Consider the following 27705-nt stretch of genomic DNA (forward strand, 5'->3'; position numbering starts at 1 on the left):
GGATCATGGCCTGAGCAGAAATCAAGAATCCGATGCTCAACTGACTGAGCCACCCAGGCGTCCCAAAAATGTAGTTTCTTTTTTTCCCCCCAAAATGTAGTTTTTTGATCAGAGCAGTGACACAAGGAAACCAGTGTTGTTGTTGTTTTTAATCTTTTAGCTCAGTCTCCTCATTTTTCCTGTTTATTTATTTGTGAGAGAGAGAGAATGGGGGAGGGGCAGAAAGAGAGGGAGACAGAGGATCCGAAGTGTGTGCTCTGTGCTGACAGCAGAGAGCCCTATGCAGGGCTTGAACTCATAAACCGTGAGACCATGACCTGGGCTGAAGTTGGATGCTTAACCAACTGAGCCACCTGGGTGCCCAAAGGAAACCAGTATTTTAAGAAAATTAATCTGGTAGTGATACTCAGAGATAATCAGAGAGATTGGAAGCAGAGAAACAAATTCATAAGCTATTTTAATAATATAGCTAAGACATCTTGAGAGTCTCAAAAGTAATGTGGCATCCATGAAAATGGACAGAAAGGGGGTTCATATGAGACACATCCCATAGAGATATTTAATAAGAAGCAATATAGTGTTAAAAGCACTGAGTTGATGTGCCTGGATTTGGATCCAGCTCTGCCACAGACCAGCTGCATACATTACTCAGTTTCTAACATCATAGGAGCTGTAATGCCAGTTACATGTAGTCCATTTACATCCATGGAATATACAAAAAATAATGCCTGTCACGTGCGTAGCATTTGGTGAGTGCTAGCTCTTCATAGGTAATAGGGAATGTATTGATCCCCCCTCCTTTTTTTTCAGTAAAAGGAAAATCAAGTTCCAAGGGGTAGACTCAGAAATAAATTCTGAGAGTTTTCCATAGAGAAGACCCAGAATTCAAAGGAGAACTCTAAATCTTGCAGCTTTCCTTGACAATTTGAAGCTTAGGGGCTAAATGAGATCAATACCAAGAGATCATCTCTGTGACTATGATCCCTCGGACACAAGGGCAAGTACTACTGAATTATTTGATATCTGTATAAGGAAGGGAAATATATGTCTTGTAACTGAAAGGGGAAACTGTATGGACCTTTGCCTAAAATGGGTTACATGCCAAAAAAACATTAAGACATTGTCGTACATGTAATTAAATAATAAGTTGTTTCGGGGTGGCTGGGTGGCTTACTTGGTTGAGCATTTGACTCTTGGTTTTGGCTCAGGTCACAATCTCAAGGTTCGTGGGTTCGAGCCCCACATCAGGGGCTGAGCTGGCAGTGTGGAGCCTGCTTGGGATTCTCTCACTCCTCTCTCTGCCCTTTCCCCGCCTCAAAATAAATAAATAAACTTAATAAAACAAAAAACAAAAACAAAATAAACAATAAGTTGGTTCGATTCAGTACTTTTACTAGCTGTGGCAATAATTTGATTCAAGAAAGAATGATTATGAAATATTGGTTACTATTTGGCTGGTCATCTCTTGTGAAAACCCATAGTCTAGTCTGCTGGTTATTTTAAGCACAAAACAAAAACAGCATCAACAATAAAAAAGCTACCATTTGTTAAGTGTACTAACCACTATGCTAAGTGTTTTACATACCTTCTCTTAATTTTTATTTAATTGAGGAAGGGATAATTCCCATTTTACAGATGAGAAGAAAACACACTCTTAAGTGTTCAGATGGGGTTCAAACTCAAATGACTCTCATTCTCTCTTTTTTCTCTTTTCCTACAGTAATATAATTACATTATTCCTTCATAGCACACACCCCCTTTAAGGCCTTTGCTGAAGGCCTACCCCCAAATCGTTGAACTTCTATTATGGAGTTTTCAGTTTTCATTGTTGGCTCCTTTTCTGCTGCCTCAAGGGCTGTGTGTCTTCAGCTTGATCTTCCTTCTCTTTTCCACTACTAAAAATATACTGAGTCCCTATTGTGTCTAGACACTGAGGTTTTACAGCGGTGAATAAAACAGTCATGGACTTTTACCTCATGGAACTTTTTAGTCTAAGACCGTATCTTCCATCAGTTAACAAATAAGCATTAAGCATCCGGGCCAGACACTGTGTAAATTGCATTAGGGCTGTGATTTTTAAAAACCTTTTTATTTAGGCAGATTAGGTATTTTTCTTTGCTTCATTTTTGTCTCGCTAGCACTTTAGAACATAGTAGGTACTCAATAAATATTTTATGAATGAGTGCATGATTGAATGAATGCAGATACAAAGACTAGATCTCTCCAGTTTCACAGCTGGTTGGTTCATAGCAGGCACTCAACAAATGACTGATTAGGTAGGCTACTTTATTGAAAGCTCCCCGAGACAGGTCAGCAACAGGAAGCTAGGGGCGGGGCGGGGCTGGTAAGAGCAAGGGGCGTGTCTGACCTGGGTCTGGCTCCTGGAGCATGCGCGGTCTTCATCGACGGTGACGGGCGAAAAATGCGGAGGGCGCGATTACGTAGACAGTGGTTCTGATTGGCTACCGTTCGCGCGCGAGGGGTCGTACCTACGCGTCGCCAAGTAAACAGGCTAGGTAGGGGCGGGGCCGGCAAGGCGCCGCGACCTGGTTGGTCAGGCGGGGGTTGGGGGTGTCTCCGATTGGTCCCTGCCCGGGGCTCAGCTGTGTGGAGCGCACCGGGACCCGGAGCCGGCGGCCTGAGGGATGGACGAAACGAGCCCACTGGTGTCCCCCGAGCGGGCCCAACCCCCGGACTACACCTTCCCGTCCGGCTCGGGCGCTCACTTTCCGCAGGTGCCGGGGGGCGCGGTCCGAGTGGCGGCGGCGGCCGGCCCGGCCCCCTCTCCGCCGGGCTCGCCAGGCCACGACCGGGAGCGGCAGCCACTGCTGGATCGGGCTCGGGGCGCGGCGGCCCAGGGCCAGACCCAAACCGTGGCGGCGCAGGCCCAAGCCCTGGCCGCTCAGGCGGCGGCGGCGGCGCACGCCGCGCAGGCCCACCGCGAGCGGAATGAGTTTCCGGAGGACCCCGAGTTCGAGACGGTGGTGCGGCAGGCGGAGCTGGCCATCGAACGCTGCATCTTCCCCGAGCGCATCTACCAGGGCTCCAGCGGAAGCTACTTCGTCAAGGACCCTCAGGGGGTGAGAGCGGGGTGGGGGCTGCCGCCGCTGCCTTCGGGGAGGGTGGGCCTGTCCGGGGGAATTAGCAGCTTCGCACAGCCACGGGGAAAAGGGGGGTTGAAAGGCTGCAAAAGGGAGAAACTTCACAGTGCAGAGCCCCTTGGCAAGATTTTGGAATGCCCCTGAGGACTGGAGATGGAGAAGCTCTGCGGAATGAAGAAATAAATCAGAACCTATTTGGTGGGGGAGGAGTGAGCGGAGAATGAAAAAGAGAAATTGACCAGATACAGGCGAGGGGCCCAGCGGTGTGGTGGGACAATCGGCTTCTCGACAAAGACGCGCGGGGAGATGCTGCTTTCTAGTAGGTTCCTTAGCTTTAAACTACAGAGACTGCTATTCGGCCATTGTCCTACAGATTTGAGCTTTGGTCTATTTCCTCTTTTTGGACTGAACCAGCGTTGTCCATTGTACTACAGATTTGAGATTTGGGCCCATTTCCTTTTTTTTGGACCGAACCAGCGTTGTCGCTGTTTATTGAGAAGGACGGGTGACCCATCAGGGCCTCTGAGGGTTCAGTTCCAGCCTTCTGTGCCGTGGGGATGTCTACCACTGCCCCAGGTCTCTTACTGGCAAACGTCGGTGATGAAGTGGGTGGACTTACCAGTTTCATCTGCCTTGATTATTGCTCACTTCTGGGAAATTGTTCAAATTCTTTTTCATGTCTTCTCAGTTAAGAATGTGGAGTTTTAGAAACACAGGACTACCTGCTACATTTTACTTTCATTTCTCTCCTAGGACTATCAGCAGTTCGCTTTTTAGCTAAGGCAAAGTGTTTGCTGGCCTTTATTTTGTCCCCTGCATGTGTATAAATAGGGGGATGGGGATGAGATGGGTTGGGATGGGACATGGGGTGACCAGGGCAGCTGAGCGGTGACCTTTATTCTTTTGATAGCTGCAGAAGGATTTAAGGCATTTATATAAGACCAGAGGGATCAGAGGAATATCAGTGGGTCAAAAAGTATTAACTTTTCCCTGTCAGAGTTCTTGGATAGATCAGAATGGTTTCTTGGAAAAATGTATTATTGTTATACTTATTAAAATGATGATTGTCAAATCTCCCACAGATTTTCCCTGCATCTCTCCTGTGTGAACTCTTTACATGGCTGGCGTGCTGTTCTGATAGGAGTGCCGAGTGGCCAGGATGGACTGACTTGTAGCTCTTGGTTAGGTTCATTTCATGATCTGGTCATTCTTCCAGATGTTGTCCCTGAATTTTCAAGAACCAGAAAGCAATATACCATCAACTCAGTTACCATAAACTGAGCTGGGGAAAAGGTGGGGAAAACTTTGAGAATAGTAAGTCTTTGCAAGTCCCTCAAGTAAGGGGAGGAGTGAGTTAAACTGAAAGCTCAAAGGGGAACCATTACTTCTAGAAAAAAAGTGGGTCTCCTGAGGTCTAAATGCTAGCAAGATGCTTTCATCTTTTATATAAGTGGTTTTTATTTTTTGTTTATTTTACTTTTTCTTTTCTTTTTTTTTAGCTTGTTGGCTGATGTAAGGAGGAGCTGAGTATCTTTGATAGGTATAGGAGCAGTAGGAAGGTTTTTATTTTTCTTTCATGACATTGTTACAGTTTTTTTGGAAGTGTGTCAGGTCAGCTGAGAAGTGACCTGGTGCTCTGACAGGTGGGAGTAATAAGATCTTTCACTTCTCCCTGGCAGGTAAAGTATTACCGCCTCTGTGCATGGGCCACAGAGAATAACAGACTGTGGGTATGTTTCTTGGTGATTTGCAGGATCCCAAGGTCTAAAATTTCCTGGCCACTGTCCTTTCGTAGAGAGGAAGTCAAAACACATATGCCCTGGCAAAACTTATTAATATAACCATCTTAGTCCCACTGAGTAAAATATGGTTCAGAGCAGAGGATCACTTCCTCAACGCTGTGGTGGGTCAGGTTAGGGACCACAGACTCGCTGTAGTTGTTTGTGTGGTCTTTGGCCCTGTTCCAAATTAGTTTATTTATTTTATTGAACAAATACATAGGTAGCACTTACTATATGCTAGATACTATTTTAAATGCTTTACAAATAATAATTCACTTAGTACTTATAACACCTTTGAAGGTAGGTACTATTATTATTATTCCGACAGATGACACTGAGACACACAGTATAACTAATTTTCTTCGGGTCCTAACATCTAGTGAGTGGGAGGCAGGATTCAGGCCTACTGAGTCCAGAATTCATGCTCCTAACCTCTATGCTGGGCTGCCTCGAAGTCAGTCATCTGAATTTTTGGTTTCTTTTTGTTTACCATATTGGTTAGGATTAAATTGGGCTATGTGTGACAAAATTTAAAACAACAATGCCTTGAATAAAAGTACGCCTAACTCTCATAGAAGAAGTCTATAGGCTGCTTAGGGCTGGCATGGCAGTATGAACAATGTGCCTCCTTCCATCCAGCTGATGGGCCATCCCTAGAATGTGGCTTCCACTACATAATCCAAGATGGCTACTCAGCCTGCAGACAACTGGTCTGTTTTTCAGCCAGTTGGAAGAAGGAAAGGATGAGGGAGAGTATGCCCTCTTCCTTCAAGACGTTTCATAGAAGTTGCACCAGACTCTTTTTACATCCCATTGTCCAGAACTTAACTGCAGTAGTGGCTGGGAAGTATAGTCTTTATTTTGCCCCACTAAAAATCAGGAGTCCTATGTCCAAGGAAGAAGGGGGAACAGAGTTTGGGGAAACCAGCTGTTTCTGCCAGAGCTGCTTTTGGAGCTAGAGAGGCTAGAAGGTTCTTGGAGATAATAACCCTGATTCCCTTTCCCAATTTAGGATGGTTTCTCCCTCAGGGCGAGCAAATGGGGACCTAGAACAGTAAGATGGAAAAGGCTAGATCAGAAGGCCTGATAGAGAACGCTCATATTACCCTCCTCACTTGTATTATTGTGCTTCTGGTCTTAAGCTCAATCACCTATGAAAATATTTTTAAAGCTTTTTTTATTTTGCGAGGCTAGTAATATTAGATGTTCATATTCCAAGAATCATAGAATAGCATGTGATTCACGAGTTTACTAAGAAGATTAAATGCGATATCCCACATGAAAGCCCCTGGCGTGGTTCCTGTTGCTTAGCAGGGGTTCAGAGTATTTTGGTTTTTATTAAGTTGTATGCCCACTGACCCCTGGATTAGGCTTTGTTGGACACATGGCATTGAATAAAGCAAAAGTAGTATAATTTTGAGAAGATTTTATGACCACTGAGAATAGTAATTTATTAGCTAACGCTAATTTGTATCTGCTTCAGAATTTTACAGATACTGATCACATGTGCTAGGACCTAGGCCTTGTATCAGTAATATTCAATCTTTTAAACAAACTTATCGACCAAGAGTTTGTCATAAAATGATGCAGGTTTTTCTTTTTTCATTTTTCAAATATAAAATTATGTTATAATATTGAGTGTGCTTCTTCCAACTACCTGTGCCCTCCCAAGAAATTCTGATGTCCTTACACGTGGTTGAGAGTAACACTGATAGCCTGATAAAGAATAAAGATCTCAAACAGGATAATTATTGTTTTTTACCTAAATGTTAAGAGGCAGTCAAGTTTCTATGTCATCTTTAGATGTAGTTCCTGAGATTTTTGTTTTAATGTTTATTTTTGAGAGAGACAGACAGAGCACGAGTTGGGGAGGGGTAGAGAGGGAGGGAGACACTGAATCCGAAGCAGGCTCCAGGCTCTGAGCTGTCAGCACAGAGCCCGACGTGAGGCTAGAACTCGTGAACCGGGAAATCATGACCCGAGCTGAAGTCAGATGCTCAACTGACTGAGCCACCCAGGCACCCCAAAACTATCTTAAATGTTAGCACCGTATAATACCCTCCTTTTTAGGGTTGCTGGACAGATGGGAGAAACCTGTGAGTTCCAGGTCTCTTAGTATTTGTTGTGGGTTCTGACACTAGCCGGTGAGTGGTCTCTTCCTGTGCAGTTCTGTTTTTATCCCTAGCTTCACTGACTGCTATTGCTTAAACTACCTGTACTTCACCCTCTTTATTAAAGAGGGTTAGTAAGGGGATGTTAAGGAAAGCCTTTTTAAAAATAATGGCATCGGGGTGCCTGGGTGGCTCAGTCAGTTAAGTATCTGACTGTGGCTCAGGTCATGATCTCAGTTTGTGAGTTCGAGCCCCGCATCCGGCTCTGTGCTGACAGCTCAGAGCCTGGAGCCTGCTCCGGATTCTGTGTCTCCCTCTCTCTCTCTCTGCCCCTCCCCTGCTAGTACTCTGTCTCTCTCTCTCTCTCAAAAATAAATAAAACATCAAAAAAATATATATTGGCATCAGGGGCTCCTGGGTGGCTGAGTTGGTTGAGCATCCCCGACTCTTGATTTTGGCTCAGGTCATGATCCCAAGGTCGTGGAATCGAGCCCCGCGTCAGGCTCTGTGCTGAGCGTGTATCCTGCTTAAGATTCTCTCTCTCTCCCCACCTCTGCCCCTCCCCTGCTCTCTCTCTCTCTCTCTCTCTCTCTCTCTCTGTCTTTCTAAAGTAAGATAAGATAAAATTACAATAAAATAAAATAAAATAAAAATAGCATCAAACCAAAGCTTACTACTAAATGTAATAAAGAAATTGAAGTTAGTAGGGAAGAGAGAAGACAGAAAAATTAGGCAGTAGTCATTTTCTTTCTCAACCAAATAATGGTGGGTATCTTTCTAATTTGAATGGTTCTAGAGTTTGTTTTCTGCGAATAGGAGATATCCTTGAGTATTCAGGAACACAGTTGAAAATGTGAAGTTCACATTAGCTTTGGAAATTAGGCCCAATGCTGTTATGTATCATTTGGCAAGCCTGTAGTGCTCACACAAATGAGGTACTGAGCAAACGTTAACAGAATTGAATTGACCTAAGGCCACACTTAGTCCTGAAAGGCACTTGTCTTCCTTTCTGCCTAATGTCCTTTGGTTCCTCCATCCTTCCCACCCACCATTCCTCCTTTATCCAGTCCACACGTCTTTATTTAATGAAACCTGTGTGATTCCGAGATAATGATGATAACTAATGCTTTTAGAGTTGTTGAAATGCTTTCTGATTCTCTTTATGTTGGAAGGAAATTGAGAAGTTTGAGAGTTCAGTCTGTAAATGATGCTTTGGCTGCAGTCTTGGCCTTCGAGTTCTGCTTTTCTTGTTTTTTTTTTTTTTTTTTTTTAATTTACATTATTTCCTTTATTTTTTTATTTTTGAGAGAGAGCGAGAGAGGGGAACAGAGGATCTGAATCAGGCTCTGCACTGACAGCAGTGAGCCTGACACAGGGCTCAAACTCACGAACCTTGAAATGATGACCTGAAGTCATGACACTCAACTGACTGAGCCACCCAGGCACCCCAGAGTTCTGTTTTATTTAATGGAAGTATTTAAGCCTCAGTCTGGGTAGCTGAAAAATACTAATAGAAAGAATGTCTCAGTCTTCCTTCCACTGGAGACCAGCTTGCTGAACTCCACTTTGTACCTCAGTTGAACTGACTGTTGAGTTGTAGGGCATGCCTCAAGTTGTCCTGTGGTTTTACTGCCCAGTTCCAGAGAGTTACAATGGACTCATGAGTCATTCTGTGAGTGACAGGAGCCCCTTGCTCTTGCTGCTGTCTGGTTCCAAGCCCAGGGTTCCAGGGGGTACGGAGACAAGAAGATTGCTGTCCCTTAGGCCTTTTGCTAGCCATTTTGGATAAGAATGTAATCCTGAAGACTTAGGATATGAATATATGTACTTGACTTTTCCCACTGAATATGTAAGGTTGTTTGTGTTTAAGAATAAATTGATTTCCTTTGGAGGGATGAGACTTCTGTGTTTTTCTTGCTCTCAAATTCTTGCAAGGCTTCTTGAAAGAACTGGCCTCCAGATGGACCAATTATTGTTGGAGACACGCATCCAGCCAATTCCTAATATGAGTACATACTTAATGCAGGCAGATGGGTGTATGTTTTTTGCTGTGACCTGCCTGTCAGGAAGTGACACCCACAGGAAAATGTCTTATGACCCAGACTAGCTTGAGTTGGCTATGGGGTGAGGGGAGAGGGAGAGTCATATGATATGAAGATGAATCACTGAGAAAGCATATTTACTTTTCTTCCTCTTCTTCATATTTACCAGGTTGGGGACTGGAGGGAATGAGGTAAATGTGAAATAACCGTGGAGGGCTCCCTGGCCTGGGGAAGAAAACCTCAGGAGGGAGGTCCATAGTGTATAGATTGCTTACTGTCCCATATTCCAAGGACCTCTGAGGATTAAGTTACCACCTGCAAGAGAAGGTGGATTTTAATCTTTGGGGACTCTCATGTCCTGATCTCTTGCTTACCAGAGTTACTTAAAAGAACCCCATTCTAACCAGGTAGCAGATTCTTTTTCCTGTTGTGATTTTTCCCTTCCATTGCTTTCTTGGTTTGTCTTTCCTAAACTTTTTAAGGTTTTGTTAATACCCTGCGAGTGGAATAGTAAGGCTGCTAGAGGAAATCAGCCATTGATGGAGTTTCCTTAATCTCATTCCATAATACTTTACTAATTTCCTCTCAACTGATATTTTTTTGAGTCTTTACCTAATTGATGCAGAGCAACAATTTGTATGAATGTACCTTGGAAGTTGGGCTTTGAGTCCGTTTTACCATGTATACTAGACTTGGCATCTTCTTTGGCCACAGCCCTTTCTGGCACTGGGTCTCTTAGCTGCACACATGAGCTGTATCTTCCCCTTACAAGCTGGGGAGAAGCTAGTGTCTGTCTATAGCTATTGTCTGCCTGTGCCTTCTCATTTCTTTCTAGAGTCTTGCTGACCTGGTCTATGAGCTACTTGAATCAATTGCCTTTAACATCCTATTTTTCTTTTCTCTGTGTAGAAGATCATTGCTGTATTCAAACCCAAGAATGAAGAGCCATATGGGCACCTTAATCCTAAGTGGACCAAGTGGCTGCAGAAGCTATGCTGTCCCTGCTGCTTTGGCCGTGACTGCCTTGTCCTCAACCAGGGCTATCTGTCAGAGGCAGGGGCCAGTCTGGTGGACCAAAAACTGGAACTCAACATTGTACCCCGTACAAAGGTCAGTGACTTGTCTCTCCAGGGAACCTTACTGCCTATCCAGAGTTTTCCTGGGCCTAAGTCCTGCTACATGTTAATGGGGCTTAGGTCCAGGGAGGGCTGCTTATGTCCTGAGTCTAGGGTTCTCAGCCTTTTTGGGGGGGCAGATAGTAGATTTAAGCTCATGAGTTGATCATCTGATGGAAGCCATCCTGAGAAGGATACGCATAAAATTTTTGCACACAATTTCAGGAAATTCACTGACCCTCTGATGCACACTTATGGGTTCCCTGTGTTTGTCAATCCCTGGTAACTGTAAACTGGTTAGAAACCTAGCTACTTTTATAGCTCATTCTTTTAGATTTCTGAGCTATTCCATGATTTAGAGATAATCTAGAATGGACTAGCTTATGTCAGCTAATCACTTATACAAGGTCTGGCAAGGAGGAATCTAGGATGGGATGAGAGTCTGGCTTGAACCTGTGCAGGGAACTGACCTGGAATTCTCATCCATCTTTTTGCTGTGAAATTCTTGTACTTCTCTGAACATAGTAAAATCAGGGTCCCAGATCCAGGCAAATCCACACTTAGAATGGATTTGCGCATCCCCTATGTTTGTTATAGACTTAGCTGAGGTTCTAAGGGAATAATGATTCCCTACCCCTCCCCCCAATATGCTGAAATACAGAATTGTTTGCTTGCATTTTCAGGACATTTACTGATGCCAGGCTAAGAATCCCTGTACTGCGGGGTGTTACATGAAACTTTCCAAGAGTTATGAGGGGAAGGAATCTGCTGGTCAGCATATGAACATTCAAGGACACATCATCACCCATTTAGTATGTGGCTACCTCAGGTTTAGTAACAAGGTGGAGCTCTGATCTGATATGCCCTGAGGCTGCAGGAGCATCTTTGTAACTATGGGCTTTAATCCTCTGAGAATCTGATGAAAGCTATACATCTTGTTCCCAGAAAAAAAATCATATATTTGCAGTTGTTGTTTGCATAGAATTTCAGGGGGATGGTTCATGGACCAGTTGCAATCTACTCATTTACCTTGTAAGGACCGTGCCTCTAGCTTAAAAACCCCTGCTTAAGATTTTCTTTGAAGGTTTAGATAGTAGATTGTGGGCAGAGACTGATCAGCAGATAGAAGCTTTCCTTCAAACCTGTTTTTTTCTGTTTCCCAGGGTGTTTTAGAAGAAATTGTGATTGTTGTGGTTGTTTAACTGTCTGCTCCTTTGCCACCGAACTCCAAACAATAAGCCAGCTGGTTTGTAAGTTTGTAGAGGTCAGGGACCATTTCTTGAAATTTCCTCTTATATTCAGCACCTAGCAAAGTGCTGTTTTTATAGGAAGTATTCCATAAGTGCCAGTTGAGTCAGTGAGCGAGTATCAAACCAGGAGGGACAATTCTAGAGATCCCCCCGACTCAGGTCCGTAGGGAGAGCGTATGCTTGTAGCTCCCATGGACATCTGATTCATTGCCTGGTCTTGTACAGTTCATTCCTTCCCTCTATGCTTTAGTTCTCTCTGTACACAGAGTTAAATAGCACACTTTGAACATCTTGTATGATAATTAATGCTTTGAAGATCTCCTGCCTAACCAGAATTCCTCCTACTAGGCCCCTCCTAGATTCTAGAAATTGTTTTAAATACTCCGTGCTCAGCACTGTCATTCCCTTTCTTCACTAGGTAAATAGCGCCTAGCCATGTGCCTGCTCTGCTTGTGCTTCTGGAGTGCAGTGCCTGAGAATCAGAGGTTGAGGCCACATTCTGACTCTGCAGCTTTTTATTGGGTGACCCTTGGCAAGTCACTTGAAACACCCCCATATCCCCTGCTTGCTCAGTTTCCTTACTATAAAAATAGGGATATAAATAGTTCCTACTTTATGGGGCAGCTATTAAGATTACACAGGATAATCCATGTAAAACACGTAGCCTAGTGCCTTTGCACAATATAAACACTCCACACGTCCTAGCCTGTAGTATTTTTATGTCAATGCTAATCATAATAGAATGTCACCTCCCAAAATCCCATTCTTCCCCATCTCTGGTCTTCCTCTGTCCCTATGGAGAATTTTAATGTGGCCTGATGATCTTTTGCATGAGAAAGTCAGCAACAATAAAAAAAATACTTGTCTTCCATGAGACTGAGATGAGCTAGAACGTTGCAAGTTTAGTATATGTGCTGCCGAAGCGAGCACATAGAACGTTGCAAGTTTAACAAAGAGTTGCTAAAGAATAATGAGAGGATGTCTGTCCCCTCCCAGCCTACCCACCCTTCTGACAAGATTCTATCCAGTTGATTAGAGCATCTGTCACTATGGAAACGGGGCTCATGTTGTGATGGAGCTTCAAATAGTAAGGCTCTAGTTCTCATTCAGTAGCTGTCTCTGCTCTGTGTTCCTGTGGGGTTTCAGGTTATGATAGCTTCGTTAATCATACGGAAAAAGTGGGTTGTTACAGAGAACGATAGAAAATAAATCTGACTGGGGGGGGGAGGGTAGTTTATCACTTGAGAAAAGCAAGGGTTGTCACTGTGGAAACTGGCAAGGTAGTCCCTAGGAAAGCCTTTTTTCCCCTTGATTCCTGTGCATGTGTTTCCTCAGCAGAGAATGCCAACTTATAGGAACTTGCACATCTATTTTAGATACTCTGTTAACATTGGATGGACAGATGGATGGGTAAGGAGGGAGGGAATGATTTCGTCCCTAAGATTCATAGGCACAATATTTAGTTATTTGTAATGAGTTCTGCAAGGCTTAGGAAAAGAAAGAATTTTCTTTTAAATTTAATTTTATTTAATTTAGGTACTTATATGCTGAAACTCACTTGTTGCTATCTCCGAAAGAATATGCATTTACTTAATAAATATTACATTCACTTAATAAATATTTAATGAGCATGTACCAATCACTTTGTTAGGTACCGAGGATGCTAATGTGAATAATATGATCTCTTTTTCCCCAAATCTCTTTAATCTTAAGAGAGAGGTTAGATAAATGAATGGATAATCGCAAGACAGTGTGATAAAGGGTGATAATGGACACACATACGGATTGTAGTGATATTACTATAATTTGACAATCAATCATAGTTATCTTTTTTTTATTGTTTCATGTTTATTTATTTTTGAGGGAAGTGGGAGGGAGGGGCAGAGGGAGAGGGAGATACAGAATCTGAAGCAGGCTCTGCACTGTCAGCTCAGAGCTTGACGTGGGGCTCGAACTCAAGAACTGTGAGATCATGACGTGAGCCAAAGTCAGAGGCTTAACCGACTGAGCCACCCAGGCACCCCAACAACCAAGTGTAATATTGGTGGCCCATTAAAAAATGTTTTTTTGAATAGGCAATGCATACATCTAGTGTAGAGATCAGAAGGCACAGTAAGGTAAACAGAGTAGTTCAGCCTCTCTCCCACCTCTTGTCTTCCAGCCACTCTGTTCCTTCCTTGGAGGCAGCTATTAGTACTAGTTTCTTGTATAATATTCCAGATACAGTCTGCATAAATATGCCTATATATAGTAATCTAAAAATTAAAACAAGTTTTAATGTTTATATTTATTTATTTATTTTTATTATTATTACTGTTTTTTAAAGTAAGCTCCATGCCCAGTATAGAGCCTAACACGGGACCTGAACTCATGACCCTGAGATCAAGACTTGAGCTGAGATCTAGAGGCAGACGCTTAACCTACTGAGCCACCCAGGCACCCCTAGTGTTTATTTTTTATTTATTTATTTATTTTTTACTTTTAACGTTTATTTATTTTTGAGACAGACAGAGACAGAGCATGAATGGGGGAGGGTCAGAGAGAGAGGGAGACACAGAATCTGAAACAGGCTCCAGGCTCTGAGTTGTCAGCACAGAGCCCGACGCGGGGCTCGAACTCACAGAGTGTGAGATCGTGACCTGAGCCGAAGTCGGCCGCTTAACCGACTGAGCCACCCAGGTGCCCCTAGTGTTTATTTTTTAAATGTGAATAATTGTACATAGTACAAAATTCAAAATTAAATATAAGGGTATGGAGTAAATTACAATTTGTTTTTATGTGGACAGAAATTAGGTGTTGGGCCCTCTTCTCCTAACCCAGGTGGTGGCTGTATTAGAGGAATTCATGCTAGCTGCTATAACAAACCCTGGATCTCAGTGGTTTAATGGATCTTGCTCACATAATAGATCCATGCCAGTTAGTCAGCTCTCCTAGATCCCTTGTCACTCCACGTAGTAACGAGAGATCTAAAATCCTTCCATGATGTGGTTTTGCCATCTCAGAGCCCTTCGTTTCCAGCTGCACAGATGGGAGAGTATGAACTAAGGATCATGGGAGATTTTAGGGGCCAGCCCTGCAGGTGATATACATATATCACTTTGTCAACATTCCATTGGCCTGAACTAGTCCTTAGAAAGGCTGAGAAGTGCATTCTTTCTGCATGCCCTGGGAGAGGAGCAGCACTGGTGAGCGTCCAGCTGTTCCCTTCCAATGGTATAGTTCTTATACTCGATTGTAACCTAGATATCTCTTCTCTTTCCACTATAGGTAGTGTATCTGGCCAGCGATACCTTCAACTATAGTGCCATTGACCGAGTGAAGTCCAGGGGCAAGCGGCTTGCACTAGAGAAAGTGCCAAAAGTTGGGCAGCGGTTTAATCGCATCGGGCTACCGCCAAAGGTATAAACTGCACCTGCAAAGGTGATGATTTATGGTGGCATAACCATCCAAGTGGTGAAGCAAGACACCTAGAGACTTGCATGTAGACATGCGAATAGCCTGCCTTGAGGCTCCTGTCTTCCTCATTTTTAAGGTTTGGGGAATAATTTTCCAGAGAACAGAGCTCCTAACTTCTCACTTTACTCCTCTGGCCCATTTAGATAGGCTTCTTGAATTTGGATTGGGCAAGCACTCCCATGACCTTTTTCTGATATAAACTCCACAGTGCCTTGTGGGCGACCTGGCTTACTCCTGGGCTCTTTGGACTTGAGCTACAGGGAAGTCTCTTTATTCCTCCTCTTTGGCTGCAGGTTGGTTCATTCCAGCTCTTTGTTGAAGGCTACAAAGATGCAGACTACTGGCTACGGCGTTTTGAAGCAGAACCTCTCCCTGAGAACACTAACCGGCAACTACTGCTGCAGTTCGAGCGGTTGGTGGTGCTGGACTACATCATCCGCAACACTGGTGAGCAGCTGTGGGTGGTCCCGGTGTGCTAGACGGCTGGGAGGCGCGGGGAGGCCTGGAGGCCTGCCGAGCTCCATACCCGAGTGCCTTCTCGGGATGAGGTTTGTCTGTGAGTCAGAAGGGCCTCGAAAATAGGTTGCCAAGACACGCTTTGTCCAGTTGTGCAGTTATCAGAGGTAATGAGTCCTGGAGCCAGTAGTACATTTTATCTTAGCCTGTTTCCCAGTCCCAGACAGAAGACACATTGGCCCTTCCGAAGCAACATTGAGAGTACTTTTGTCCTTGATCCCTAGTCACTCAGAGTAGCAAGACCTATGGTAGGACAGTTTTGTCTTTAAGTACCTCATGTGCGTAGACTCATACGGTAGTTGTCATTTGGTGACTGACTTATTTCATTTAGCATATGCCCCTAAGGTTCATTCATGTTGCGGCATGCATCAGAATTTCTTCCCTTTTTAAGGCTGAATAATATTCCATTGTGTGCATATACCATATTTTGCTTATCTATCCATCGATGGACACTGGGGTTGCTTCCATGTTTTAGCTATTGTGAATGATGCTGCTATGAATGTGGGTGAACAAATATCTTTGAGACACTACTTTCAGTTATTTTATATATATACCCAGAAGTGGAATTACTGGATCATATGGCAGTTCTGTTGAATTGTTTAGTTTTCCTACTTTTTTTTCTTTTGAGAGAGTGTACACGTGTAAGAGGGGGAGGCGCAGAGGGAGAGGGAGAGAGAGAATCTTAAGCAGGCTCCATGCCCAGCTCAGAGCCTGACACAGGGCTGAATCTCATGACTGTGACATCATGACCTGAGCTGAAATCCAGAGTCAGATGCTCAACCAGCTGAGTCACCCTGGTGCCCCTGTTTAACTTTTTTTAAATTGAAGTATAGTGACCTATGCTTAGTCTTTGGAGGAACTGCCATACTGCTTTCCATTCCAGTGCACCATTTTACATTACCTCCAGTGTTGGACAGCGTTCCAGTTTCTCCACCTCTTCATCACTGTGTCATTTTCCGGGTTTTGTTTCCTTTTGTTTTTATCTTTATTTATTTATTTATTTTTAATTTTTAATTTTTAATTTAATTTAATTTAACTTAATTTAATTTAATTTTTTTTGAGAGACAGAGCATGAGCAGGGGAAGGGCAGAGAGAGTGGGAGACACAGAACCCAAAGCGGGCTCCAGGCTCTGAGCTGTCAGCACAGAGTCCGATCCGGCACTCAAACCCACGAACTGTGAGACCATGACCTGAGCCGAAGTCAGACTCGTAACCGACTAAGCCACCCAGACACCACTCCTTTTGCTTTTAGATCACAGTCATCCTAATAGGTATAAAGGTGGCATATCATTGTAGTTTTGATTTGCGTTTCCTAATGATTAGTGATGTTGTGAACATCTTTTCATGTACTTTTTGGCCATTTGCATATCTTTGGAGAAATAACTATTCAAGTTCTTCACCCATCTTTGAGTCGGTTGTTTTGTTGTTGAGTTGTAGGAATTCTTTATATATTCTGGACATTAATTCCATCTCAAATACATGACTTGCAAATATTTCCTCACATTCTGTGGGTTGCCTTTTTTATTCTGTTGGTAGAATCTTTTGATGCAACTAATTTTTATTTTTTTAATTATTTTTTTTTTTTTTCAACGTTTTTTTATTTATTTTGGGGACAGAGAGAGACAGAGCATGAACGGGGGAGGGGCAGAGAGAGAGGGAGACACAGAATCGGAAACAGGCTCCAGGCTCTGAGCCATCAGCCCAGAGCCCGACGCGGGGCTCGAACTCACGGACCGCGAGATCGTGACCTGGCTGAAGTCGGACGCTTAACCGACTGCGCCACCCAGGCGCCCCTTAATTATTTTTTTAAGTTTGTTTATTTTGAGAGAGAGAGGGACAGAGCACAAGCGGGGAAGGGGCAGAGAGAGAGGGAGAGAGAGAATCCCAAGTAGGCTCTGTGCTATCAGTGCAGAGCCCAACTCAGGGCTCAGTCTCACGAACCATGAGATCATGACCTGAGCCAAGATCAAGAGTCAGACACTTAACCAACTGAGCCACCTCAATGAAATTAATTTTAAAGTTTTCATGAAGTCCAGTTTGTCCATTTCTTAATTTTTGTCTGTGCCTTTGGTGTCACATGTAGGAAATTACTGCCAGATCTAATGCCATGAAGCTTTTGTCTTATGTTTTTGTCTTAAGAATTTTATAGTTTTTGGTCTTAGATTTAGGTCATGGATGAATTTTGGGTTAATTTTTTGTGTATGATGTGAGGTAAGGGTCCAACTTCATTTTCTGTGTGTGGATATCCAGTTCCCCCAGCACCATTTGTTTAAAAGACTGATTTTCCCTGCTGAAGGGTCCGGTCACCCTTGTTGAAAACCATTTGATCACATATGCAAAGGTTTATGTCTAGAATCTATTGTTTTACATTTATCTATTTAATTTACCTATATGTTTGTCTTTATGCTAGTACTACACTATTTTGATTACTATAGCTTTGTAGTAAGTTTTGTAATAAATATAGTTTATCGTAAGCTTGAAAGTTTTGGAGGAAGTATGAGTCCCCCAGCTTTCTTCTTCTCTTTCTGGATTGCTTTGTCTATTTGGGGTCCCTTGAGATTCCATATGAATTTTAGGATGAGTTTTTCTGTTTCTGCAAAAAACATCATTGGGATTTTGATAGTAATTGCCTTAGATCTCTAGATTGCTTTGAGTAATATTGACATCTTAACAATATTGAGTTTCCAGTGTATAAACATGGGGTGTCTTTCCATTTATTTATGTCTTCTTTAATTTCTTTCAGCAGTGTTTGTAGTTTTGTTTTTTATTTTTTGTTTTTTGTTTTTGAGAGAGAGCAAGTGGGGGAAGTGGCAAAGAGAGGGAGACAGAATCTCAAGGCAGGCCCCGAGCTGCCAGTGCAGAGCCTGTCACAGGGCTCGTACCCATGAACCATGAGATCATGACCTGAGCCAGAAGTCAAGAGTGAGCACCCCGGCACCCCTTGTAGTTTTTATTATACAAGTCTTTCACCTCCTTGCTTAAATTAATTCTTAAGTATTTTATTCTTTTTGATGCTAAGTGGAATTGTTTTCTTAATTTGCTTTTTTGGATTGCTCATTGTTGGTAAATAGAAATGCAAATGATTTTTGTGTGTTGACTTTGTATTCTGATACTTTGCTGAGTTTATTTATTAGTTCTGGTGTTTTTCTGGTATGTCATCTTTAGACTTTTCTATATATAACATCATATCACCTGCAAACAGATAATTTTACCTCTTTCTTTCAAATGTGGATGCCTTTTATTTCTTTTTCTTGCATAATTACTGTGGTCTTCCAGTATTGTGTTGGACAGAAATGTTGAAAGTGAGCATCCTTGCCTTGTCTAGATCTTAGAGAAAAAGCTTTTAGTCTTTACCATTGAGTATGATGTTTGCTGTGAGCTTTTCATTTATGACTTATATTGAGGTAGTTTTCTTCTATTCCATTTTAAGTGTTTTTATTATGAAAAGATATTGAATTTTGTCAAATGCTTTTTCTGCATCAGTTGAGATGATCATGTGTGATTTTTATCCTTCATTCTGTTAATGTGGTATATCACACTGATCAATTTTCATATGTTGAACCATATTTACTTTCCAGCAATAAAACCCACTTGGTCATGGTATATAATCCTTCTAATAATGTTGCTGATTTCAGTTTGCTAGTATTCTGTTGAGGATTTTTGCATCAATATTTGTAAGAGATATTGGTCTGCAGTTTTCTTGTAGTATCTTTGTTGGGTGTTGGTACCAAGGTAAGGCTGGTCTCATAGAATGAGTTTAGCATGTTGCCTTCTCTTCAAATTTTTGAAAAATTTGAGGAGAATTGGTGTTAGTTCTTCTTTAAGTGTTTGGTAGACTTTACCAATGAAGCCATCAGGTCCAGGGCTATTGTTTGTCAGGAGACTGGTTACAGATTCAGTCTCCTTACTGGTTATAGGTCTATTCTGATATTCTATTTCTGCATGATGTAGTCTTCGTAGATTTTGTGTTTCTAGGAATTTGTCCATTTCATCTAGGTTTTCCAGTTTGTTGGCATACAGTTTCCTACAGTTCTCTCTCTCTTTTTAATTTAGAAAGAGCGTAATGGGAAGGGGTAGAGGGAGAGGTAGAGAATCTTAAGCAGGCTCCGTACCTAATGCAGAGTCCCATGTGGGGCTCTCTCTCATGACCTTGAGATCATGACCTGAGCCAAAATCAAGAGTCTGACATTTAACTGACTAAGCCATCCAGGCTCCCCTATTATAGTACTCACTTATAATCCTTTTTATTTTGGTAGAATTGGTAGTAATGTCCCTACTTTTGTTTCTGATTTTAGCAATTTCAGTCTTGTATATTTTTTTCTTAATCTAAATAGCTAAAAGTTTATCAGTTTTATTCATTCAGTGAAACAATTGTTACATTTTAGTTTTAGAACATTTAGTTTATGTATAATGTATATATAGATGAAAATCTACCATCTTATGTGCTTTCTATGTTTGTGCCTATCTTTTTTTTCTTCCCCTTCTTCCACTGATCTTTTTTCCCCTCTTTCTTGCTTTCTTTTAAATTATTTTGTACTTATTTCATTTCTCCCCTCTTTTAGCTCAGAAGCTGTATACTCTTTTCTTTTTTTTTGGTGGTTACTCTAAAGATTACCATGTGAATCCTTGATTTCCCAAAATCTAATACTAATTGGTAGAAACCCTTAGCTTCATTTACCTATCTCCAGACTTTTATACTATAAATGTCATATGTTTTAATCATATATGCATATATATGTGTATGTGTCTGCATGTATGTGCATATGTAAAACCACATTTCTATAAAACTATTAAGATGGTATTGTCATTATTATTACTGTTATTAATATAATTATGGAGACTTTTGAGCGTATACAAATAAGCAGAATAGTGAACCTGCATGAACTGGTTATTCCGGCCTTAACAGTCATTGGTCCATGACTAATCCTGTCCCGCTCACACTTCCATTTAGTTACCTTCTTTTATTATTTTAAGGTAATTTCAGGTATAAATTTATTCCTAATTATTTCAGTATGTGTCTAAAAGACAACTCTTTTAAAAAAATACTATTACACTCCAACAAAACTAATAATATTTATCTAGATTTACTAATATATTTACCCATTTTATTGCTCTTTAAATCTTCCTGTATCTCCAAGGTTCTATTTGGGATAATTTTCTTTTGACTTAGAGAATATTTTAGCACTAGTCTGCTGGTGATGAATTTTGGTTTTGTTTGTCTGAAAATGTCATTATTTCACCTTCATTTTTTGAAGGCTATTTTTGCTGGGTATAGAATTTGGGATTGGCAGCTATTTTCTTTCAGTAGTTAAAAAAACAAATATTCCGTTGTCATCTTACTCCCATGATTTCTGTGGAGAAGTCACTTGTCCTTGTATTATTGCTGTTTATTTGAAGGTAATCTCTCTTTTTCTCTAGCTCTTTGTGAGATGTCCCCTGTAGTTGGTTTTCAAAATTTTTACTACAATATGCTTGGTATAGTTTTATTTGTATTTATCCTATTAGGGATTCAGTTTTCCTTGAATCAACAGTTTGACCTTTTGTCACTTTTGGAAGATTCTCAGCTATTCTCTCTTTAAATAATTATTTCTGCCCATTTTTTCCTCCATTCCTTCTGAGAATCCAGTCACATTTTTCCTGGGTGCTTTGTTTTGCTCTTTTCTTATGACCCGTCTTTCAGATCATTACTTCTGTCTTTGGCACAGTCTAATGGTAAACTCATCTATTGAGTTCCCAATTTGGTAACCATATTTTTCAGTTCTTGAATTTCTATTTGATTCTTTTTTATGGTCTTGTTTTCTACTAATATTATTAATCTTGCCTTTTATCTTCTTAAATAGTAAGGATTTTATGTTAAATATTTAAGAGTCTGTATCTTCATTGTTTGGAGCCCCTCTAGGTTTGTTTTAATTTTCTGTTTCCTTTGTTTTTAGCCATGTCATCCTGTCTCTTTACCTAGTTATTTTGATTGTCAGATATTATATATCAAAAATGGTAAAAATATTTGGAGGCCTAGGATGCAGAAAGTAGTAGAAGATGTGTAGTGCATCTGTGTAGAAGATGATGTTTGTTTTGGCAAGCAGCTAAGGGTACCAGCAATCAAGATTCACTTTAATTTCAGGTATTAAAGGGAAACTCTGCTTAGTTCCAAGGTGTAGTCCTTCAGGTTTCAACCCAAAGCATGGGTGATTTACGAGGGTCTCCTCCCTGTATCAGTCACTGGACTATGATTTTTTCTCCCTAGCTTCACAAGACTATTAGAACACTGTTCTTCTACCTCTCAACCTCTTAGCCACCTCTTCCCAAATCAGCAGGTGCTCTAGGAGAAAAGAAGCCACAAATGCTAGACTCTTCTGTCTGAATTTCCTTTCTCTCCCAGATCTTGACATTTTAACTCTTAATGGACTTATTCAAACCTCTGATATCTTAAAGAGATCTAAAAATATTTTATTGGGACGCCTGGGTATCTTAGTTGGTTGAGCATCTGACTCTTGATTTCGGCTTGGGTCATGGTCCCAAGGTCGTGGGATTGAGCCCTGTGTCCACACCTAGCATGGTGCCTGCTTAAAATTCTTTCTTTCTTTCTTTCTTTCTTTCTTTCTTTCTTTCTTTCTTTCTTTCTTTCTTTCTTTCTTTTTCTCTCTTCCTCTCTCCCTCTCTTCCTCTTTCCCTCTCTCCCCCTCTGCCCCCTTCCCCTGCTCACACACTCTACAAAATAAAAATTAAAAAAATAAAAATACTTTATCAATATTTTCTAGTTGTTCTCAGTAGAATGATTGGTCCAAGTGTCCAAAATATGTAGTCCATTATTACTGAAAGTGAAAATCACCCCAGTTTTTTCTAACATCATGTTTCTGTTCACAGATCGAGGCAATGACAACTGGCTGATTAAATATGACTGTCCAATGGATAGTTCTAGCTCTCGGGTAAGAGGTTGATCTATGTCTTGAAGAAGAGGATGAGGTAGTGTATATGCATAACGTAGAAGCATATAATAATCAGAAATTAGGTCATATAAGTTGAGAAGAATCAGGATAGCACATGTGTTTAAAATTGATAGGTTAATATTTGATAGAGGTTTTCTCAATCTGTTTTTTTTTATTGAAATTTTTTTTAATGTTTATTCATTTTTGAGAGACAGAGTGTGAGGGGGGAGGGGCAGAGAGAGAGAAAGACAGACAGACAGAATCTGAAGCAGGCTCCAGGCTCTGAGCTGTCAGCACAGAGTCCGATGTGCGGCTCAAACCCACGAATTGTGAGATCATGACCTGAGCCAAAGTCACATGCTTAACTGACTGAGCCACCCAGGCACCCCTCTCAATCTGTTTTTTAAGGAATATCCTATTGAATAATGTTAATAGAGGTAGAAGAAAATTCGAAATAAGTTTGGAATATATTACATACTTTATGCTTTTCTTGGAGATTCACATTGCATAGTAGTGTAGTAAAGGTCTGAGAAGTAGTCCATTAAATGAACCTATTTAATTTTGTTTGGCCCATGATTTCTAAACTTTTTTAGAATACTTTTCTCACAATAGACCATAATTCCACAGAACCATCAGTTTAGAAAAAGCTGCTTCCTGTAATTTCCCTTACTCTCTCATTGCTTTCATATTCTACCATGCTTTTCTAGTCCTGCTCAGGCTGCACATTAAAAAAAAAAAAAATTAGTGGAATAGGAGAATGAGGTTGACTTCTATCCTTATAGTAGTTTTTTTGTCTAGCTTTTATTTTTATTTTTTTTTTTTAACGTTTATTTATTTTCGAGACAGAGAGAGACACAGCGTGAACGGGGGAGGGGCAGAGAGAGAGGGAGACACAGAATCGGAAGCAGGCTCCAGGCTCTGAGCCGTCAGCCCAGAGCCCAACGCGGGGCTCGAACTCGCGGACTGCGAGATCGTGACCTGAGCTGAAGTTGGACGCTTAACTGACTGAGCCACCCAGGCGCCCCTGTCTAGCTTTTACTATAATTGACATATAACATTGTACAGGTTTTAAGATGTACAACATAGTGATTTGATGAATGTATATTTTGCAAAATGTTTATTTACCACAGCAAGTTTAGTTAACACATCCTCATAGTGTTTTTACTTTCTTCTCTAATAGTGGTTTTCATATTTTGTACATATCAGAATTACCTGGAAGCCTTATTAAAAATAGCACAGATTCTTCAAGGCTTTCCCCCACTAGGTCTGGAGTAAAATTTAGGATTCCGCACTTTTAATAAGGTACCCTAGGGGATTCTGATGCCAGTATCCTGGACCCACAATCCCTGTTTCTGTGATGGCACCTGTGAGCCTGAGGCATGGAGCCAGGTAGACAGTCATGGGAGTGTCTGACAGGCCATCATAGGTAGCCCGCCCACTCTTTGCATTCGGCTCTTGTCCTTTTCCTTTTCACCTGTCCCTGAAATGGCAAGAAACTCTCTTGTGCAAGAGTAACCAACTGTTATCTTCCATGGTCCTCTTATCTCATGGCAAAATGTGGTCACCAGTAAAGTAGCATCTGGTCCAGGTCTACAGAAAAGGATCTTGGCTGGCTGAATTTGATTTTTCTTTTTCCTTTTCATACTCTCAGGATTCTCACTGCCTTTTCCTAGGAAGAAAGGCTTAGAGTTACCTTTTGTTATTGTCAGTTTCCTTCTTAAGGAGGGCTGTGGCAACTCCTGGGGAAGTGTACCTTTTCTTAGATAAGGAACTCTGAGAACCTTAAATAAGCCAAGTCAGAGGTGCCTTAAATGTACTAAGCTCAGGTAACTATGGAAGCCAGTTCAGAGGTTGAATAAGGATTGGTGCCTGAGGGGTTGGGTTGGGCTACTTTGCTACTAGTTTAAAGGGCCTGAGACAGGTGGGACCCTAAGTATTTTGTCTTTCCTTGTTCTTCAGGACACAGACTGGGTGGTGGTGAAGGAGCCTGTTATCAAGGTGGCTGCTATCGACAATGGGCTGGCTTTCCCTCTGAAACACCCTGACTCCTGGAGGGCATGTAAGTCTCAAGACCATTGTGGTCTGGCTTTTTCTTGCTCTTCTCAATTTTTTCATCTATGGGGTGAAGATAATAATACCTCTACCACAGGATTGTTCTAAGAATTTGTAGAATGACGCAGCTCATGCATTTAGCACAGTAGCTGACACGTGGGGCAAGTACTGCAAAACGCAAGCTACTCTTGTCATTTTTGCCTGACATTAGTCCTGTTAGAAGCACAGAGTTGAATTTTCTCATCTGTGCTTTGCATTTTTCTCATTTTTTCTGAGGACTATCTTATTATAATTTATTCTATTTGTGTTTCTAAATATAAGCTATCGTCAATGTTTTCTGTCTTCCTTGGTGACATCCTCGAAGCCAGCCCCTGCCCTGGTAATAACTGAGAAACTCTTAGAAAAAGAAAGGGAGATACAAGTAGAGGGTCACTAGCCCCTTTGCAGTACCAGTGTGTCTTTTCAGAAGGCCGATCTCAATGTCTCGTTGGTAGATAACTAGAAGTAACTAGAAGGTCTTGTGATGTCTGGGAAAGAGTACAAGCTCTGGGATTTTTGGGTTTGAATCCTAATTCCTTTGCTTACTCTTTAGGCTTTAGGATTAACAGCCCTGGTAACATTTCTTTTCTGTCCTATGTCAAGTAAGAGGGCTGTTCTACCTTTGGCAGTGCTCTGATAGGTGGAGGACAGAGATGGGCAGCTTTGTTTTTTGCTTTTCTTCTTTTCAGATCCCTTTTACTGGGCCTGGTTGCCCCAGGCAAAAGTCCCGTTCTCTCAGGAGATCAAAGATCTGATTCTTCCAAAGATATCGGACCCTAACTTCGTCAAGGACCTGGAGGAGGACCTATATGAACTCTTCAAGGTTAGCCCTGGGAACCTCAACCTTGTAACTATATGGAAGAAGGAATTTCTAATGGCTTTTCTAACGGGTCCTGATACAAGCCAAGAGAGAATGGCTAACACTCTTCTGACTTGTGTCGGCCAATGAAGAGCAAACAAAATTCCCACATGTGGGCATCAAGACCTAGTTCGGGTTGGTTTGAAAAAAATTGACAGCCGTGATGAATCAACATGGGTTTGTCTTGTGTGTCACGGGGCTGCAGTGTATCTGTAGAGCTCGCCTTTTCCAATGGAGTACTAGAGGCCGGAATTCTACACAGTTCATAATGAGACTCGGGACAAGATACTCACTTGTTGTTTCTTTCCTCACCCATGAAACAGAGAGTTCTTAGGGTGGTAGTTAACTTCACTAAGCCTCATAAACCTCATGTAAGTTTTCTTTACTAGAAAGTTTTTAATCGGGGGAAGAAAGTGGGTTCTTCTGAGAGATTCACGCAGGTTCCGTCTCCTGCCCTTTTGCAGAAAGATCCTGGTTTCGACAGGGGCCAGTTCCATAAGCAGATTGCTGTCATGCGAGGACAGGTAAGCCTGGGACTTCCTCCTGTTGTCATCCCTGGACTCTCTCCGGGAGGGTTATATGCTCATGCTGAGTAAATGTAAAGCTTGTGTTTTACACCCTTTTAGTCTATGCCGTACATATTTGTGACTCTGACTTAGCACTTGGGTGAGGAAAGGTAGCCCTTTCAAATCTCCCACTTCTTCCACGGTGTCCAGTGCTTGGTGAGGCATTTATTATGAGCTCAGCTCTGTGCCTGTTGCTGGCTAGTTCATTGGTAAATTTACCCAGCGGCCCCTGTCTTCAAGTTGCTCAAGGCAGGCCACAGGCCTTGGTGGTTAAGAGCCAGCCTCTGGAGTCCGACTTCTTCACTACTTACAACCGCTGTGGCCTTGGGCCAGAGCCTCGGTTTCCTTGTTTATAAAATGTGACAATAATAATTCCTTGCAGAGTTGGCCAAAGGATTACATAAGATAAATGCATATCAAGTGTTCAGTAAAAATAATTACCTAGGGTTAGCACTCATATATTGATCGTGGTTATAATTTTTGTTATCGTTATAAGTTGTATTATTTCTTCTTTCTCCACTTTACCTTCAAAGAGAGCTAAGGAAACCCCTAGGGCATTCATTGTTGATCTTCAAAAGTAAAGACTGTGCCTGAAAAATTGTTTTAAAGCTGTGTAGAGCACTGACATTCTGCTTATCACTTTGATATTTTCTTTCTTTCTTTTTAATGTTTATTTTTGGGGGGACAGAGAGAGAGAGTGTAAGTGGGGCAGAGAGGCAGAGGGAGAGAGAGGATCCCAAGTAGTCTCCGTGCCCAGCGCAGAACCCAACTTGGGACTCAAACCCACGAACCATGACCTGAGCGAATATCAAGAGTCAGATGCTCAACCAACCAAGCTGCCCAGGCGCCCCAACTTTAAAGTCTTAAAGACATCTGGGATGGCATAGTGGGATGACTTAGTGGACACAGTGCCTGTGTTTGAATCCTGGCTGTCATTTATTGGCTCTGTCATTTATTGGTGAGGTCTTGGAGAAGTTGTTTAATCTCTCCTCCTTTTAGTGTGTCCATATGTAACATGGGGTTAATAATAGCTCCTATCTCATAGGGTTATTATGAGATCAGTGGTTTAGAGTAGTACGTGGTGTATTGAAGTAATCAATATGTATTAGCGGTTTTGATTATGATTTTGTGTGCAGAAAAGGTAGGTTCTCACATCTTTAAAGGTCAAGAAGGTCTTTCCAGTCATAATTATGCATTTACCTCTACCTACCATTTAGGTAAAGGCTTCTTGTGAGAGCAACTCTTGGGCTTACTGAGTTCATGTTTCCTTGGAAGTGGGATGTACAGAGGTTTCAAGAGCTGCACTTATTATAGCTGCCTGAATACCAGTGACGTGGTCTTCCTCCATTTCCCAAATAATGTAAGGGCCCAGTTAAGCTGGCAGAATTTTTGGAGACCTTAAAAGCCACATGATGTACTGTGGTATTATGGAACTCAGCATAAAGGAATGAACTTCTCAACCTTGTGTAGGCTATGCCTCTGTCCCTATTATACTATCTTCTCTAATCCCTTTCCAGCTCAGTCCCTTGCCAAAACCATAGCAACCCTCCTCTCATCATATCGGTCAGGGCCATTATCTAGAGTGGCAAAAGGGGGGGTGGGGTGGGAGAGTACAATTTTATCTTTCTCTCTGTCTTGTGCCCTTAATGTTCTTTGAGGGCCTTTTGGCCTCTTACGACTTAGAGTGCCTCCCTCTCAACACCGTAAGTTTCCATGAGCATCCAGCTCATTTCAGCAGGTAGGTGGCCAATATATCGGTCACATCCTTACTTGCTTACCAGTCACACACAACGAGGCAAGACGAGCCGCCACCTTGCAGAAATCTGACATACCACAGGGAAAGGAGGTCACAACCCTTTCCGTACCTGAGCTGTAATCACAGAGTGCCTAT

At 41.9% G+C, this 27705-nt stretch overlaps 1 protein-coding gene across 1 annotated transcript in view; it reads left to right on the forward strand.

The window, feature by feature from the left end:
• Positions 1-2586: 2586 nt before the first annotated feature.
• The window catches only part of PI4K2A (phosphatidylinositol 4-kinase type 2 alpha), a 31573-nt gene continuing 6454 nt past the window's right edge, over positions 2587-27705 (forward strand). The window contains exons 1-8 of the mRNA XM_047073251.1: positions 2587-3080; positions 9945-10145; positions 14668-14799; positions 15150-15303; positions 22237-22298; positions 24258-24357; positions 25079-25212; positions 25713-25772. Coding sequence (XP_046929207.1) covers positions 2646-3080; positions 9945-10145; positions 14668-14799; positions 15150-15303; positions 22237-22298; positions 24258-24357; positions 25079-25212; positions 25713-25772 — 1278 coding nt within the window. The 5' untranslated portion in view covers positions 2587-2645. The remainder of the gene's footprint in view (positions 3081-9944; positions 10146-14667; positions 14800-15149; positions 15304-22236; positions 22299-24257; positions 24358-25078; positions 25213-25712; positions 25773-27705) is intronic.

The sequence above is a fragment of the Lynx rufus genome, unplaced genomic scaffold (assembly GCF_022079265.1).
Source record: "Lynx rufus isolate CCGP_SWC_20201006 ecotype Redwood Valley unplaced genomic scaffold, mLynRuf1.p SCAF_11, whole genome shotgun sequence".
Classification (NCBI taxonomy): Eukaryota; Metazoa; Chordata; class Mammalia; order Carnivora; family Felidae; genus Lynx; species Lynx rufus.